The sequence below is a fragment of the Caenorhabditis elegans genome, chromosome I, assembly GCF_000002985.6.
Source record: "Caenorhabditis elegans chromosome I".
Classification (NCBI taxonomy): Eukaryota; Metazoa; Nematoda; class Chromadorea; order Rhabditida; family Rhabditidae; genus Caenorhabditis; species Caenorhabditis elegans.
Genome location: NC_003279.8, coordinates 7,149,545 through 7,166,748, shown reverse-complemented (window position 1 = coordinate 7,166,748; position 17,204 = coordinate 7,149,545). Strand labels below are relative to the sequence as shown.

Here is a 17,204-nt window from a genome sequence, read left to right as displayed (position 1 = left end):
GTACTAAAATCTACGATTAGTTCCTGCCTGTTCGACTTCAGAACACTCGCATAATTTTGACAATAGTTGTTCGGATTTTGTCTGCGAATATTTTTAAATTGAAACCTTATAGTTTTTTTCGAGTCTCGTAAGCCATCAACGTCTTGATTGTCAACTTTCTAAAAACGCTTTATCCAAGAGAATTTCTGAAAACCTTTCAAGTTTCCTTGACATAATTAGTTTGAAAATTTGAGTGGAAACAATTTATTAATTTGCAAATTTTAAATGTATATATGTAGTTATAAGTTCAAATTCTACCTTTTTGGTTTAAGAACAGCCAGAGCAATATCGATTTGTATAACATGAGCAAAAAAGTCAATAACATTAACTGCAATTGCAAATTGAGAATTTAGATCCGGAGTGTCTTGAAGTCTATTTGATAGTACTTCATGTACACACTCTTCCATTGAAGAATAGTTCACACGGATTATAATTACTGTTAGTTCATAACCTTCTTTTAATCTCACAATTCGCTCTTCTACTGAACTTTCAGTTATTCCACGTGGATTTTCCAGAATCTCTCGGAGTTGTCGAGCAGCAACCAAATGCCATTGAGGAATAGCGTGTTTTCGGGATTCGTCGAATCGAATCTTAATTTCACGTTCCAAAGATATTCGAAGTTCAACTATCCAATCTTCTGGAAGTTTTGAATACCGAACTGTGGCAGTTTGAATACTTTCTAATGGTTCTTCGTTTACATTGAAAAGAGGTTTCCAATTTGTATATTTCTGAAATCAACCAGTAATAACTTTTAAGTTTATAGAAAAAAAACTTACATCCAAATTCAAAGAAATCTGTGGAGTCTGATCATATGATTGAACATTTGCATAGTAGTTCTTGTTATCAAATGCTCCGTATATCTTTTCGAGAGCACAATTTGAATCAAGAATCGGATAAATATGTCCATCGTCTGGATCAATTAAGACTTGTTTTCCTTCTAGTTCGGTAAGAACGAAGCCTGTTTTCTCACCGCGAGCTTCACCTGAAAATGAGAACTGGAGTTTATCTCACAAGAGAGGCGTCTAAATCTGCAATCAAATATTCAAACAAGACATATGCTTTTTGTAGACATGCCGAAAGGAGATTATATTTAAGTTATCAGTTTAAAATTCCGAAATCAATCTCGTATTAAGCATCAAAAAATCTCAAAGTAACACAAGTTCGGATTTTGACCTTGTTGGATGAGTTTCAAAAACAATAGTTTAGCAGAAATACGTATACAAATTTGGCAGTTTCTTTTTCGCGGATTTTCAAATTAAACATTGCAAAGTCAGTTGACACCTTCAGACGGTCACGAAGTTGTTTTAGTAGACAAACCTAGAACAATAGCAACTGGAAGTCTAAAATGAAGAAGCCAACATCCAAGTAATGTTGATCTTTCTTCAATTCCTCCAACTGCAATACTTGTCAATTGAAACACATTTCCCCAAATATCCGAGTGAGATGTGGAATCGACGCGTGGCATTCCTGACACAATCTTTGCTGCGAGTCGGCAAATCAGTGGTAAGTTAGACGCATTTTCCTGCATAACAATCTGTGGTGGGGCAATAGGTCTCAAATATCTAGTACAGACTGTTGAATGAGAATTCAAATCAGTAACAAGAGGGCGAGATATGCGTTTTGGGAAGAGTTCTCGAACGTGTTTCTCCAAATTAGAACATTTTTCCAGGGTTTTTCCAGTTTCAAAACTGGACGTGCTCATGGTATATTCAATTTGAGATTTTGGATCAATTTGGGTTGAGAATAGAACTTTTAGGAAACTCGATTCTGGCGAAATTCTGAAAAAAAAAACATCATCATTATCTTTGTAAAATTGTTTTTTCTCCTATTTACACAAAACTCACTTATAATTTGAAATATACAATGGAATGTTTAATCTAATTGGTGAACTGATTTTTGATACAACAGCAAGAGTTTCAAATCGAATTCTTTGAGTTCCCAGTAGCCTTGCAGTTAATTGTTCATGAACTACGTTATGAATTCGATCATCCTTGTCAATGGATTCTACGAGCTGAAGTTTGGAACAAATATATGAACTTAAAATTGCAAAAAAACCTGATCATAGACTTTAATCTCAATAAATTCATGTTCTCTATCCTCTTTTGAAATGGTTAATTTTCCAGTGAACTGCCAATTTGGATGCCTACCCACTGCCACATCAGTATTTATTCGTTTTCCAGAATAACTGACGATTACAAATGGTTGAACTTGTCCTGAAGTTCTGACAGGCAAATTAATTGCTGATTGAATATTCACGATTATTGTATTGTCCCATCCTTCTTCTCGAGCTCGTTCTGAAAACATTAAATGTTTCGCTACGCTAATAAATTAGAGAACAAAAATACTTTGCATAAAATAATATTTTTGTTGGAATTTTCTCTTAAAGTGTTTTACTTAGTCAGACTGAAATATTTGTGAATGAGCAACTAGCAAGAATAACATTTTTTCAATTAAGATTTTTCGCTTAATCCCTTTCAATAATTATACATAACATGATCAGAAAGTATATAAATTTGTTCACATATATCAAAAGTTGCTTCTACCGTCTTTCCTCATTGGCTTTAATCTTCTAGAAACATCAGCAGGTCCAAAGAGTTGAGAAAAAGCGACTGAAAGTGTTGGAATTGATTCTTCTCTCACGATTTCCTCATATTTTCTTTCTTTCCTTTGTCTTCTGTCCATTACTCGTTTCCTTGCTAGATTTGCGAACTGAAGAGCAGATATTCTTCTAGAATCAATTGCACTTCGATATGCAAAACGCTTCTGAGCACGATCTTCCTCGCGGAGTTCTTCTAGTCTGAATAGTTTGAAATTGTAAATGTTGCCATTTTTCTATACGAACTTACCGTTTCTTATCATCTTCTTGATTCAAATTTCCTAGAACTAATTCAGAAGGTATTAATTCAAATGTTTGTTTTCGTCGTTCTTGCATTGATTCTGCCAACAATCTGTCATCAGCTATTTTTAATTCTCCATCTTCAAGCATTGCTCTGCATAAAATTCTTCCAGTTTCTTTTCTTTGTGAGTCAGAACCTAGACTTCCGGCAACTCTGAAATACAGTTAGTATTCAAAGTAATTGCTTCTAAAACTTACGGTTTCATAAATGAATCATTTTCAAAAACCACCTCATGAAGTGCAATTTCTAGATCATCTTCAGATGGCAATGGAATTCTTCCTTTCCCTAAAACTCTTATTTTTCCATTACATTGTTCCAAAACCATTAATTCCAATGATTTCATTGGAGAATATAATTCCATTTCAAATCGTTTCACAGCCGTCATCACATCACAACTCAATGGAATCCATGCAGTTCTGCTAACTTCCATATCATTAAAATAAAGAACCATTTGAACATTCGTTCTTCTCATCAACGCTATTCGTTCTCTTGACGTTTTTGGTATTTTTCCAATTGGCGATAGTTTTGCAGACTTATTAACAGAACCATAGGATGCCCAATCTTCGATCTCCCTAAAATATTGTTTTTGTGTCTAAAATAATTGGTCTAAAAAACAAACCATGGACTTTTAGCAGGAGTAAAGAATGCTGTAGTTGCAGTATATCCTTGACTTTTCCGTGTCTCATTCAGTACATCTCCAAGTCGTTCCAATTCCAGACGACCTTTACGAACTTGTTCTTTCATTCTTGGCTGACGATCCACGTCACTAAAAATATAATTTTCAGGTAATTGCGACTTTCCCAAAATATGAAAATATTATTTGAAGAACTCACAGATGATGCCGTTCGAGTTGTGCAATTTCATGAACTCTTAATAATTGAACCATAAATTCATTTCTCAATTCTGCAGCCGTAACTTCCTCATCAGACCACAAATAATGATGATCGAAATGTACGGAGTCTATGAACACGTCTAGTTGTACGTATCTTCGATTTCTGAATTTTCAGATTGTAACGAAATTTTATGAATTATTATTATCAAACCTAGTTTGACTGATAACATTATCCATAACTTCTGGAGCAGTGTACAAACTAACAGAATCTTCACTGTATTCTACCTGGAATTAAGATGTAATTTTTTGAAGAATTTTTGAAAGAGAACAATGGATATGGTAACTCAAGATTTTTTAAACTGATACAAAAACTTTGTTGAACAATTTCAAAATTTTTTTACAATTTCAAAACGATTTCAAAATTTTGTATGATGCTCAAATGGTTCAAATGGTTCAGCTAATAAGTAACTTGGAAATGTTGCCTACAAAACTAAATATACGCCCCACAAAATCCTTTAAAGGAAAACCATCAGATGAAGAACTTACTCTAGTTGGCAATATCGTGGCCTGTCTGCGAACTTCTTTTGGGACAATTTCACCAGCAACAATGTTACTGCAAAAATATATAAACAAAATAAAAATTCTTCAAAAGATATCCCATACCTATCACGAAGAACATATTTAACTAATAAATCATGCTGATATTTAACTTCTTCTACTCTTCCATAAATCACTTTTCTTGGTTCTTCCTTTTTCTGTTCATCTGATTCCTTGGGTTTTGTCTCGAAGAATTCTTCAATATCTCGTTCGGCAGCATTAGTTGTTTCATTTGCAACTAAATACTTTTCGCCCATCTGAAATTGAAATGTATTGTATATTTCTCAATGTATGACCTACTTTAATTGTTCTCTCAACTTGTTCATCAATTGCAAATAAATCATTTTCATCAAGATGTTCTTCCATAACTACAGTAGGTCTTCTGGCTAATCTTCTGTTTAATTGCACATTTCCACGTGTTCTTTCCACAGCTTTTTGAGCACTTTTTCGAATTCTATTTCTCAATTGTTCTTTTGATTCTTTTCGAGCTTCTTGCTGAATTGATGATTCACTGGCTTGTTCATCAACAACTCCAACCGAAAGTTCTTCTTTTTGTTCACCTTCAGACGTTTGCGACTGTAACAACTCATATGGAACAATCAAAGTGTTTCCAAGAATTTTTCCAAGTGTTGAGATTCTATTTTTTATTTCAAAAATGACAATTGCTCAATTTTCACCTATCCTAGTTTTCAAAGACGACCAAATTTTTAACTTGGCAATCGTAGAGGTGCAAACCTACAGAATCTTACGCGCATGGGTCTCGCCACGAGGACAAAAAGGTATTGTAACTCGTATCATTTTTTGCATCAATTTTCATGTGAAAACCTTGGCAGAAATTTTTTTATTCTTCAAAAAACGACACGATAACGGCCCGTAAAATGACACGAGTTACAGTAACTTGTTGTGGCCATGCGCGTAATATATGTGTAGTTTCTCATTTTTTGACGTATATGTAATAAACCTCAAATGATTTTCCGTATTAAGCAACAAAAATTACTGAAAATTACCAAAAACGACATGCTATTCTGTGATTCTTCATTTATCGGCTTCACACTTTGCTTTTCCTCGAGAATCTTTCCAGCTTTTGCTTTAAATTTCATCAAATGTTCTTTTATTGATTCTCTTCTATTCTGTTTCTTATCCTTTTCATCTTTTGTAAAAGGACCTGGTGATGGTGATTGTTCTCCATCTCCTGGAGCCAATCCAACTGATGCTGATCGAAGAAATAGCTTCTCTGGCTTATTTTTTCGTGAAGCTAGAGTCTGCTCAGTTTCGGGACGAACTTAAATTTTTATTAATTATCAAAATTTGCAAACTTAATTGAAACTAACCAATTCCATCTTCAACGGAAACTGAATTTCTGCGCATGCTTAGAGAATATTGAATTTTCAAGAATGTATCCCCCTTTCACGGAAAGGTTCCCTTGTCGCTATGGCAACGCGCGCTCTGCACAACCAACATGAATAAGTGGAGAAATATGTTTATCTCATAGCAATAAAGCATTTACATTTGGATAATTAATTGTAAGATCAAAAAAAGAGAATTAGAAGAATGAGTAGTAGATACTGTAGATAATAGAACAGTACTAGTCTTCGTGTAGCCCGTCAAATGTTATTTAATTCAGTTTGAACTCAGAGTTTTTCAAAAACTTCTTCATATTCACAAGTTATGCATGTTCTTCTCCATGTGTCCTCTTCCACGTGAGTTTCTTTCCCGAATTCGTGAGTATGAGGTCTTCCGAAATCAACTTTCACACCGGAAGTTCCACGAATTTGCTGGCGGAGATCTTTGAGCTTTTTCTCAAAACGCTTTTCGGAACGAACTTCTTTGGATTGCTCACGAAGCTCTTTCTTCAATTCCAGATCTTCCCAACTACCATGCACTTCCAGAACTCGTGTTTCAATCTGAAAAATAAAATGTATTAAATCTATGAACTGAATAAATGACCTGGCACTTCAGATACAACTTCATGTCTCCATATCTCGGATTATGTGGATTTTTCTTCGCCCAATACCGAAGCTTTGGTTTGCGCAGATCCAGATCGCAATCCTGTAATTGAAATATCATTTTAAGATTTTTAAAATACCGTCTTACTTTCAGAAGATATGTATTTTTGACTTCCGTACGAGCAAGTAATTTATGTTCGCCTTTATCATCTCTACAAGCATCACAAACTGCACAGTTATATCGTTCCCAAAGCCAACTGTCCATCAAACCTTTGTCGCACTTTTCACAATTTTCAGGAGCTTGAATCAAATTGTGAGCTGCTTCTTCGCCTGAAAATTTGTGTAAGCATATAGTCAAAGAATACATATAATTTCACTTTTTTTCCGAATTTAGAATAAAATAATTATATCACTTAAAGTTTTACTCGTTTTTTAGTTAATAATTTCTAAATTCAGAAATACTAGCAAATTGCCATTGACTTTCAACAGTTAAACAATTACGTTTTTGTCTCATTTCGGAAATTTGCTCGCGACGTTCCTGCACCTCATCGTCGTCATCACAGAATCCGCCACCAAGAAAATCCGATTCTTGATTTTCCCTGCAATAAGCTCAACGGTCTTTGAACTTAAAGTAAACCTCACCTATATAATTTTTCTACTATTGGAATCTTTTCCTCCTCGTTGGCGGACGGATTGTAGCGGCGTTTCGGCATTTATCTGAAACAATCGTTTATAAACAAAAAAAAAGAAATGATCAAGATTTGAACGTTAAAAGCAAGGAAACTAAATTGTATTGAAAAGATAAATTATTTTGAGGTCTCGATTTGACAAAAATGTTTTTTGTTTGAAGATTAAAAAACTTTCTAATACATCTCTAAAATTTCAATTAAACATCAAAAAAAAGTTTGTGATCTAATCGAAACAAAAATTTCAGCTGAAAATATCATAAAAATTAAGAAAAATTGAAACATTTGATAACATTAAAAAATGGAAGTTGAACAAATTTATATTTTTTAATGTTCGCAGAAAAAAGTGTTGCGAAACAATGTTGTCCGAGTGGAGTACACGGACTAACTTTCTTTTGTTTTGATTTCGCGGCGGGACACAAATTTGAGAACTATAAATGTCCCTTTGTGTGAAACTACGGTATGGAATCTGTTTTAGATTTTCATTTTATTTTTCATCTTCTTTAATTCATTTTCTAAAGATAAATTCGATATTTTAAGTTTTTCTAAAAAACTTTTTTATTGATAAGTATTTTTTGTATCTAAAAAATGTCAAAAAGATGACGAATCGTCTAATTGCATTGAAAACCGTTCGACCCGTTCCGCAAAAAGCGACGACCGCAATGTAAAATAGGCCAGCTATTCCGGCTATCTGCCGCTCGTAATAACTCATTCAGTCGCTCTCTTTCTCCTCGCTCATCTTTCAATTATCCTTGGGGTCCTTCCCTGTTCCCATCGATTTTGACACTTTGCTGCACCAGCATCCTGCAACCGGAAGGAACACGCTTTCCCGTCAAAATAATCCAGTGTCTCGTCTTCAGACACTATATTTCGACATGTTCCATTCTCTCTCACTCGAACACACTGTATATTGACTATATTTGGAAGAGTGTATGACCGAATGTCTGTGTGTTTAGTGGCGCCAAACAAAACAAAAAATCGCGTCGATGCGTTTTCTACACCTGCTACTCATCATGTTCTCAAGCTCTTTCTTTTCACTTGAAATCGATTGACTTATCAAACTTTGAATCAATTATTGAATCGTAGTCACAATTTTTATCTTTCAGAAGCTCTTGTGAATCGCACACATTGTTTAGCGCTATAGCGTATCTCTGCTGGCCGCTTCCATATTTTTCTCGCATCTTGAAAATATATATGATTTTTTATATTTAAATTTATCTGAAGGAAAGCCTAAATTTATATTATTTCTCAAACTTTCTTCAGTTTTTGAAAAATTATTTGAAAACATTTTTGCATGAATCATCGAAAATTTCTAGATATGCACGTTGTGTTCTGAACAGAAAACAATAAATCGACGCGAGACTTAGGCTCACCATATAAGTATTTACTTACTCTCGGGCGTTAGTTTTGCTATCTCCATTCTTGTTTATACCCCCAGAACTTCAAACTATTCTCGGTTAGTATGTTACTACTTGGGGAGGTTGATTCATTCAAATTAGTGCTCGAGTGGTCACAGGGTGGCTCTTCTCCGTTCCTTTTTGAACATGCACCAATTGGTGCAATTCGCCGCACGTCCTTTCCGTTGAAAATAGTAGGTTGTTTGGAGAGATAGACGGGCAAAGCTTGGTCCACTCGGTCTTGTGGGGAACGCTTCTTCTCCGCATCTCTCGGCCCAATACCTCATCCGTTCCGTCGTTTCTATTATCATGCCTTCTTCTTCTTCAAAGCCTTCTTCTCTTCGTCGTTGTTTTCCTTTTTCCTTGTGGCACCGAATCGAACCACAACAACATTTGTCGTTGTCTTCTCTACACGTCTTCTAAGCCTTCAGTAAACCATTGATGAACTAAGACACTCATGTCGGAAAATAGAAAATTTACCATTTTTAAAGAAAATGTTCTCAACCAACCCTATCTGTTCATTTTCTTGCAAACATTGAAAACAATTAATTCAAAATTAGCATATGGGGTCCCCGAGGGACCATAATTCCTATATATCTACTTTCTATTCATAAAGTCTCAAATGAATATATGTCATTCTTTTAAACTGTGTGTAATAGTTTTCCAGTATCTCATACCAAAACTGGTCAATGAAACTTTTCATCAGCTTTCTAAAATAAATATTACGAAACGCTGACTTGGAATGCTCAACACATTGCTGACTCACAACCATTGTTAAATATGTGTGGTTGAATCGATATCATAGTTTATTGAACTTCTCACTTTAAATCTGTTTACTATCGTACGATTTTATTTATGATTTTCTCTGCATTCCTGAAAAATTGTAGTCTTTTTAAACGATTTTGTATATCATTTCTCTCAATCAAATTTGTTTTAGATAACACTCGATGTTTATCCAGTTTTATTAATAACAGAGCTTCAGAAATTTTTGATAACAAATAAATGATACTCAAATTAATGCAGCTTCTTTCAATTTTGAGAATTTTCAAGAAAAGTTCCATAGCAACCAACTAGACTGATTTTTACCTGCTTTTAGAATTCTATATATTTCAATGTGTTTCCGGTATGTCTATCGACCCGATAAAAAGTACCAATTTACCTCCGTGATTTCCCTCTTTCTCTTCTCATCCAACCATCATCAACACCACATGGGCGAAATCTGGCAAGTAGTTTTGAACAAAGACCCTGAACGGCCTTGTGTTAGTGGTGCTGTTAATCTACCAGCAGTATCCCCTCGCTCCTCACATTGTGCAGTGTTATCAGTATGTGACGGTCAATGGTGGCGTCTCCATCTGTCAATTTGAGGGCATAAAGGAGTGAACCTAGATGTCTGCGTCTCCCCACAGGCGCCATAATTATTTTCACTATCTCGGTTCTCCGGTGGTTCGCTCTTCGTGTATCGCTTTCTCCCTCTTTCGCACTCTCATCATGACTCACAACGTCGTTTTGTATATTATGTGTTTGATAATAATATTTGTGTGTTCTCGTAACGAATTCATATTTTCCAGATCGAGTAGATGACTGTTCCACAAACCTGAATCACAAACCGCCCATTTTAATTCTAAATTCTAAAAATGTCCATGTCGAGGAGCACCATCCAGGAATTGTGTGATTTCGTACAACGTAAGTTTTTTTTTTGAATGATTTTATTATAAAGCATGAAACCTAAGTTTTTTTTCCAGATAAACCATCACAAATCCTAGGAAACAAATTCTTCGACTCGCGGATTGTGGTTCAGGTGGATGTGGCACACAAAGCAGATAAATATGAGCCACGTATTTTTATCATATCGAAATTTAGGTATTTAAGACCAATTTTTGTTTTAAATTCAAAGCAACCATTTTGCAGAATATTCTTTCTTATGGGTAAAACTACATCGTCATTGAAAATCGAAAAATCATTTCATGTGCTGGCGATAAAAGCGATTCATGTGATAAGTGAAGAAGAATTGGTGATTCATTTGGATGATGGTGTACATAAAAAGAAGATTAATATTAAATGTTCAATTCATCCAGCTGTTCATTTGGCTAGACAACTGTTATCAGCTGTCAAACACTATTTTCCAGATTTCGGTATGTTTTTTAATGTTAAAAATCAAGGGAAATTGCAGAAAAAACAAAAAAAAAAACAATTACGACAGATATCTAAAAACTATTTTCTCTCAATTTTTCTAAATTTTGTTATTTTTAGGAGTTTATCTACAATCATCAATCGATGTGAATCCATCTGCTCTCTACACAGAATTTCCATCTCTTCCTACAGCTTCTCCACGCCCATGTCATTCTTTTCGGCGAACTTACGCGGCTTTGTGTGATTTCTATGATCAACCTTATCGAGATGAAGTATCGTGGGATGTCGAGAAAATATACACAGCAAACAAATTACGAGATTTGAAAATTGACGACTTCTCGCATCTCCTTCCAAAAGATCTTCTTCCAATCGTTGGCGTCCTTCAATATTCAGCATATTTTACGGGACTTATCTGTGATGCAGTCCGAGTATCCTCCGAAGTTATCGATGTGGTGTTGAGTGTAATCCGAAAGTCACAAAATCTGAAAAAGCTTCAACTGAGGAGTTGCAGTCTCCCAAAGTATGTTTTTAAAGCAAATGCATTTTTGATAAATAATTAAGTTTTTTCGGCATACACTTTTTGAAAATGTTATATTAAATCCATGATTTCCAGAGATTTCATTACTCTCCTTGCATCAGCTTTTCACAATAACCAAAATGCCTGCCTCGAGTATTTGGATCTTTCAAGGAATCCGATTGATGACAAAAAAGGTTGTTTTCTATCTTTCATCAATTTGTTAATTTAAAATTCCAGGATTCACAATTTTGTCCTCCGTGCTTCCTCGGCTCAATCAGCTAAAATATGTCAACTTTTCTGAATGTCAATTATCGGATAAATCTATTAATTTGTTATGCACTGGTCTATATAAGTAAGATTATCTGATAAAAAACAAGTATTTTAAGTTTAACCTCTTTTTCAGTGGAATGACGTCATGCAAAAGTGGAGGAATGCAACTAACAGAGCTCATTTTGTCAGCAAATCCTATGAAGGATGATGTAAGTTTGTATGAGAATTAAAAAACAGAACTTGCTTGTTTTATCTTTTTTTTCAAAAAATTTTTTATGCTTGACTTAAAATTAAATTTTTCTAGATATCTGGAATCATCAATCTGGTTTCAATTTCCACTTCGCTCCGAGTTCTCGACTTTTCTGATACTGGTATACATCTGGACAAACTCTGGAATTCTTTAAAATTCGGTGGCCTTCAAATCGAAAAGCTAATATTGAATGGTTGCTCATTGAGCAAAAAATCAGAAGGAGTTCAAACCGCGAAGGAATATTTTTCGATGGCAGTCAATCTATCGCATATTTCATTCAACAACACGTCAATGCCATCTGAATATCTTAAAGCAGTTCTTCTTGGACTTGCTTCGAATCAACAACTTCAACCATTCCGTCTGGATTTAGATGCGACGTGTGAGAAAGGATCCGCAAGTGTACTTGATGCATGCATTGGAGGAATTCGTTGTGAGACCCTCAGTCTTCGAGATAATAATCTGGATGGTGAACTGCAAGGAGTTTTGCAGAGTCTGATGATGGTTACATGTCTACGAAGACTTGATATTGGAGGATCTAATATGAATCAATTGAAGAAAAACAACAAACAAGTGCATGTGATCAATAAAGTTCTTCTGGATGTAGTAAAGCTATACAGCGAGGAAGGGGTAAGTTTTTTAAAATTCAACTGTGATGATTATGTATCTCATTTTCAGTGTCTCGAAGAGCTCAATCTCTCGGATTGCCGTCTCGGTGCATATCTAAGCGTACTTATCAACACATTGGCAGCAACTACAACGCTCAAAAGTCTTGATATAAGTGGAAATGAGATGGGAAACTTTGGAGCCAGAATTCTTTCGAAAGCACTACAAGTTAATGTATCTCTTCGATCTGTGTCCATTGACAATAATCATATTGGTGCTGATGGTTTTGTCGATTTGGCAACGTCTATCAAGATGAACCACACATTAACTCATTTCCCTTATCCTGTTCATGATGCATTTGACTGTATGCAGCGTGTAGAACGACCGAGGACAGTGGCAGCATTATCACAGATTCAAAACTGCTTGTATCGGAATAGAACAGCTCTCGGAGCCGACGAAGCCAATTGCAAGAAAATGTTCGCAGAGGGAGTGCTACAGAAAATGGAGAAAGCGAATGATGAGGTTGTTGGAAGCATTGTTGACTCAATTTCAGCTTTTGGACAAGAACCATTTCCACCAAAAATGATTGAAATCATTGAAGAATTCGTTGGAAAGTTTCAAATGGAAGGCGGTCGGATCATTTCTGAGAGCATTTCAAGAACAATCGGAGGTGATTTAAGTGCAACATCGCGTCGTGCAGAGCAACTTGCAACAGCTAGACTTGCTGAAGTTTGCACAGAACAAGTGAAACATGTGTTTAGTGAATGGAAATGGAGGGAAATGTGCGAACACGTGGAATCTGAACTGTCCAAAATGTCAATTGGAGGATCTGGTGATGCATGCAGCCTTGGAAGAACGTCATCTGTGGGGACAGGATCACCTGCAATGTCATCTCCATTCACTCCGAAACGTTCTCAGGCAGGACATCGTCCGAGAAGTATAATTGGAGATCTGACATCATCGACAACATCTTCCGAAACAGTTGGAGATTCTACGGAGCAAGGAGTCAATTTAGATTTGCCACCAAAGCCTTCAGTCCTATCACATCTACAAAAGGCAAGACCAAGGAAAAGAGGAGGAGCTTCATCTATTCTAAATTCATCCCTTTCTGAAGACGTGATGATGACAAGTAAATCAAGTGGAGGACCAGAGAATGGAGATTTGGCTGATCTAATTGAAGAAGTTGATGAAGTTGAACAAGAACCAAGAAAAGTTCCAACTGGTGTTCGTGTTGCTATGATACCAGATAGTTCCCTCATTTCACAAGTGCATCTTCGTCCTTCAGCTGAACGTACTCTTTCTGCTTCTTCTGACTTCTCACTGTCTCCACGTGAAGCTTCTTCTCCAACAACAAGTAACAGTAAGATCATGACGTCATCAAGTGCTTCGGATTCTCCACCACCTTTGCCTCAACGTAATAGGTGCGTAATATATGTAAAAACAACATTTATACTGTTTTGAAATTTCAAAATTATGGTTAATTATAATATTTAATTTGTATTCAGAGTTGGACCTGGCGGTGCTCCACCCCCATTACTTCCTCCTAAACCAGAACCTCGAAGTCGTTTGATTGGAATGACGTCTCCAACTACACCTCCACCTACAGCAGATGATGATGAAAATGCAAATAGTCGTCGCTCTGTGGCTGATATGGCTAGAATTTTCCAAAAATAATCGAGATTTTAGCTCTACCCAACGATGTAATTTATCTCTTCCCTGTGACTAATTTTTATTTCACGGATATTTTGGTGGTCACAAATTTATTCAATTAGATATTTTTCTTATTTGAGGAAAATATTTTTAGCTGTTCTCGATTCTTCCTCTAATTTTTAATCTCATCAATTGTTACTGTATTTTTCAATTTCTGTGTTTGTCCCATTTCTCCTGTATTTTAACAGCTTTACTAGAATTTTTTTGGCATACTTCTTTTTTTCACCATTTATGTTCCATATATATGTTAATGTATTCATTGCGAGTATTCTTATGGTTTCTCCTCCTCTTCCAGCATTTCTGATTTCCATGTCTCTTTCTTATCGGAACTGTTCACTTCTTTGTTATATGCAAAACGTGGTTTCTGTATTTCTTGACTTCTAAATTGTTCAAAATGAAAGATTTGAAGAATATACTTTCCAAAAATTTTAATGCAATCCATCAAAATAGTGCGAAAAGTCTTTCACTGTATTTTTAAATATTTGGAAACCCCAGAGCTATTACGAGAATTAACTGTCTACTAAAGAAAGAATGAGCTCAAAATCTGAGCAACACGAATAAAAATTTAATTTCTTTGCGGAACAAAGAAAAAAGGGGCGCGACCAAAGAATTCTTTCAAAATGAGCCTGATGAATGAAGTGAAAATTGAAGCAGGCAATGAATTGGCCAATGAGAAAAGAAATGGTGAAGAAGCAGATGCAAGTGGGAAATTGAAATTGAGTAATGGAAAGAAAAACTGTCGATTTAAAAGAAATTTAGAAATTAAATGAGTAATTCTGTATTTTAGATAAAAGCTTCTGGAAAAATCAAATATTACTGTCGATTGACAATATTTCGTTTTTTTTTTAATTGTGTTTTTATATCAAGTTCATTAAATCATCAGCTAAATTGAAAAAGTCTTGTCGAAACGAAATGGACGGCCACTGTTTTACTTTCTTTCTCTGCGTCTGCATCTCACTCAACTTTTCAATCTCATGGGGGTTTTTCATTTTTTCTGCAAACTTCTTCTTTCAATTAATAAACTTTATTCAGAATGCCTATTTAATTCGAATCTTTGTTATGAATAAGATGCTTTCAAGGAATCAAAATGTGATCCGCGTCGCGGTGAGAATATATTTTTAATATTTTATTTCTTTTAAAGAGCATCGTTTAACATTTCAGGCTCGATCACACTTTTCCGCAGATCCAGCTCGATCACCACAAACCGAGATAATTCTACTTCATGCTGGTCAGCCATGGAACGAATTTCATGCCAAGGAATTTCTTAAAAATCAATCCGCGCAATCGATGAGACTTCGAATGCCAAATTTCGTACACACGTTAGTCAATCATCCACTTAAAAATCTGAAACTTGTATTTCAGACTAATCGCCAACGGCAAACTGAAAAATGAGAATTTGAAAGGATGCATTGCTGCTTATAAAAATGTTCCGAGCTTAGAGTCGCAGGTTGATAGACTAGGCAAGAAGATTGAAGAATCATTGGACACTGTAGTACCAGAGCATGGTCCATTCAAAGTATCCCGTTTGTTTCAATTTGACGAAGTATCATTTGAGGATCAACTAAAAGAGATTAAATCGTAAATTTATTGAAAATGCTTATTTTGGTAATAAACATCGAAACTTTCAGACATCGATCCCAGCATTACATCTTCATGCCACTCTACCCACACTTCTCTGCAATAGATAGTGAAACTCTTCTCGTCAAATCCGCTAAAATTATTGAACAGACTTCATGTGAGTTTTTTTTTTTAATACTTTCTATATATTCTACTTAATTTAGCTCCATTGGTCCAGGGAAACAAAAATATCACAAGCAGTAGAATTGAACAAAATTCGGATTATTCCTATGATGTATCTGCAATTTGGCGATGGAATAATCATCCAATTCTGGCAGATGTAAGAATTGCACGAAATTGTCTTCATGTTAATTCAAATATTTTAGTATTGGTCGTCGAAAATCAAGGAAGTCCTTCCGAAATTGGATGGTGTTGTTTTCGCAGCTCCTCGAAAGTTTACCTGCAATTACGGACCAGTTTTTGCGTCTTGTGAACGAACCATGAATCAGCTTGGTGATCTGATTCCATGGCGACTTGGATTCTATTCCTCTTGGGATTCATTCGATCTTCCATCTATGCAGGGTGTTGCCTCTCAAGTGCAGAAAATTAGGAAAACATCAGAATCTGGAAAAGTGGCCGTTGTACCAATTACAGATGTTATCGAAACTTTCAACACACTTTATACATTACCAAAAAAGGTTGAACACTTGGTAAGTTTTAATTTAACAAATTCCAAATGGAAAATTGTCAGAAACAATACACATCTATATATAGACGTTTTGTGTTTAAAAAAATCAACAATTTTTTTCTCGGCAAAACCCTTTAAGATTAAAAAAAATACTACTTAGACGTCTAAAAATGAACATTTTCATCGGGTTACTGTAACTCGTATCGCTTTATTGGCCGCTATTGTATCTTAAAAAAAAAAAGAAATACTGCCAAGCTTTTTTGAATAAATTTACGATACAAAAGCGATGAACACGAGTTTCTGTAACTCGATGTGTGCGTGGCGAGACCATCCGCGTAAAATAAGGCAAAAATTATCGTCTTTAGACGTCTACGTAATATGAAAAATTATGTTTTTAAAATGCAATATCAACTTTTTTTTAAATAGAAAAACGCACTAGTCCTTCGACCCGATTATGAATCCGATCATCTGACACATGGAATATCGGAGATCGTCAAAAATCTATTGCTCGGACGGAAGGATCAACAATTGGAAGTGGCCTGCTCAACGAGACAGTTGCAGAATCTCAACATATTTTTGCATTGAATCTTTCGAAACGATTAAACGTGTGTAAAATTATTATTTCTAGAGAAATTGCCACATTACCAATAGTTTAGGTTCTTATAGACCAAAATGAAATTGTTTTTATTTAAATTATGTTTCCTATCCATAACAAATTAAAGTTCAAAGTATACTGTAAATAATATATGACATCATTGAAATCCTACACTGAAATTACCATACGTATGGCAGTTCTGATTCGAAACATACACAATCCTAAATACCCTCCTTCACATCTACTGACGCGTAGTGTGTCTCTTCTCTGCTCTTCTAACACCCTCCACCGCCTTAACAACTGACTCGACATGTGTCTACGTCACCATACTATTTCGTCGTCCGTCTCTTTTCTTGGCGGTCTCTGTGATGAGTGGGGCTCTCTCATAGGCGACGGCTGTTTCGGCCCGATGGCGGCCATTCTCCCATTCTCTGCATACCACTCTAACTAGACCAGTGCCGGCCAGTAGTTGACCATTCAGGCCGAAATC

General features: G+C 35.5%; 4 protein-coding genes and 1 non-coding gene across 5 annotated transcripts; 3 read left to right on the top strand and 2 right to left on the bottom strand.

The window, feature by feature from the left end:
- Positions 1-225: 225 nt before the first annotated feature.
- Positions 226-5,813, bottom strand: mks-6 (C2 domain-containing protein). Its single transcript, NM_059625.4, has 16 exons — positions 5,697-5,813; positions 5,373-5,647; positions 4,666-4,941; positions 4,432-4,622; positions 4,315-4,381; positions 3,980-4,053; positions 3,770-3,931; positions 3,556-3,702; positions 3,134-3,508; positions 2,886-3,089; positions 2,583-2,836; positions 2,095-2,333; positions 1,884-2,050; positions 1,357-1,817; positions 816-1,021; positions 226-767 (listed from the first exon to the last, which is right to left on the bottom strand). The coding sequence occupies exons 1-16, from the start codon at positions 5,731-5,733 to the stop codon at positions 294-296; spliced, it is 3,609 nt and encodes a 1,202-aa protein (NP_492026.1). The 5' UTR covers positions 5,734-5,813; the 3' UTR covers positions 226-293.
- An 18-nt stretch (positions 5,814-5,831) lies between these two features.
- Positions 5,832-7,034, bottom strand: xpa-1 (XPA C-terminal domain-containing protein). Its single transcript, NM_059624.3, has 5 exons — positions 6,954-7,034; positions 6,813-6,910; positions 6,460-6,641; positions 6,313-6,414; positions 5,832-6,269 (listed from the first exon to the last, which is right to left on the bottom strand). Exons 1-5 carry the CDS (start codon positions 7,022-7,024, stop codon positions 5,997-5,999), a joined length of 726 nt encoding a protein of 241 aa, NP_492025.1. The 5' UTR covers positions 7,025-7,034; the 3' UTR covers positions 5,832-5,996.
- Positions 7,035-9,962: 2,928 nt separating this feature from the next.
- Positions 9,963-14,287, top strand: crml-1 (CARMIL pleckstrin homology domain-containing protein). Its single transcript, NM_001322686.4, has 10 exons — positions 9,963-10,077; positions 10,137-10,254; positions 10,303-10,526; positions 10,645-11,044; positions 11,138-11,235; positions 11,279-11,393; positions 11,445-11,520; positions 11,616-12,188; positions 12,237-13,585; positions 13,670-14,287. Exons 1-10 carry the CDS (start codon positions 10,029-10,031, stop codon positions 13,836-13,838), a joined length of 3,171 nt encoding a protein of 1,056 aa, NP_001309450.1. The 5' UTR covers positions 9,963-10,028; the 3' UTR covers positions 13,839-14,287.
- K07G5.7 lies at positions 12,955-13,047 on the top strand. Its single transcript, NR_101577.1, has one exon. It is a non-coding gene; the product is annotated as an Unclassified non-coding RNA K07G5.7 (non-coding RNA).
- Positions 14,288-14,904: 617 nt separating the features above from the next.
- On the top strand, positions 14,905-16,809 carry fecl-1 (FErroChelatase-Like). The gene is made up of 7 exons (NM_059622.8): positions 14,905-14,978; positions 15,036-15,193; positions 15,237-15,452; positions 15,503-15,609; positions 15,656-15,771; positions 15,818-16,141; positions 16,546-16,809. The coding sequence occupies exons 1-7, from the start codon at positions 14,934-14,936 to the stop codon at positions 16,702-16,704; spliced, it is 1,125 nt and encodes a 374-aa protein (NP_492023.1). The 5' UTR covers positions 14,905-14,933; the 3' UTR covers positions 16,705-16,809.
- Positions 16,810-17,204: the final 395 nt, after the last annotated feature.

Excerpts from the sequence above, each read along its gene's own strand:
- crml-1 (NM_001322686.4), top strand. The coding sequence starts at position 10,029 with ATGTCCATGTCGAGGAGCACCATCCAGGAATTGTGTGATTTCGTACAA. Across the intron at positions 10,078-10,136 it reads ATTGTGTGATTTCGTACAAC|ATAAACCATCACAAATCCTA; the intron begins GTAAGTTTTTTT and ends TTTTTTTTCCAG. Across the intron at positions 12,189-12,236 it reads AGCTATACAGCGAGGAAGGG|TGTCTCGAAGAGCTCAATCT; the intron begins GTAAGTTTTTTA and ends TCTCATTTTCAG.
- xpa-1 (NM_059624.3), bottom strand. The coding sequence starts at position 7,024 with ATGCCGAAACGCCGCTACAATCCGTCCGCCAACGAGGAGGAAAAGATT. Across the intron at positions 6,911-6,953 it reads ATAGTAGAAAAATTATATAG|GGAAAATCAAGAATCGGATT; the intron begins GTGAGGTTTACT and ends AGCTTATTGCAG. Across the intron at positions 6,270-6,312 it reads AGTTGTATCTGAAGTGCCAG|ATTGAAACACGAGTTCTGGA; the intron begins GTCATTTATTCA and ends TTTATTTTTCAG.
- mks-6 (NM_059625.4), bottom strand. The coding sequence starts at position 5,733 with ATGCGCAGAAATTCAGTTTCCGTTGAAGATGGAATTG. Across the intron at positions 5,648-5,696 it reads TTCCGTTGAAGATGGAATTG|TTCGTCCCGAAACTGAGCAG; the intron begins GTTAGTTTCAAT and ends TAAAAATTTAAG. Across the intron at positions 4,942-5,372 it reads AGAATAGCATGTCGTTTTTG|TCGCAAACGTCTGAAGGTGA; the intron begins GTAATTTTCAGT and ends GAGTTGTTACAG.
- fecl-1 (NM_059622.8), top strand. The coding sequence starts at position 14,934 with ATGAATAAGATGCTTTCAAGGAATCAAAATGTGATCCGCGTCGCG. Across the intron at positions 14,979-15,035 it reads AAAATGTGATCCGCGTCGCG|GCTCGATCACACTTTTCCGC; the intron begins GTGAGAATATAT and ends TTAACATTTCAG. Across the intron at positions 15,610-15,655 it reads AATTATTGAACAGACTTCAT|CTCCATTGGTCCAGGGAAAC; the intron begins GTGAGTTTTTTT and ends TACTTAATTTAG.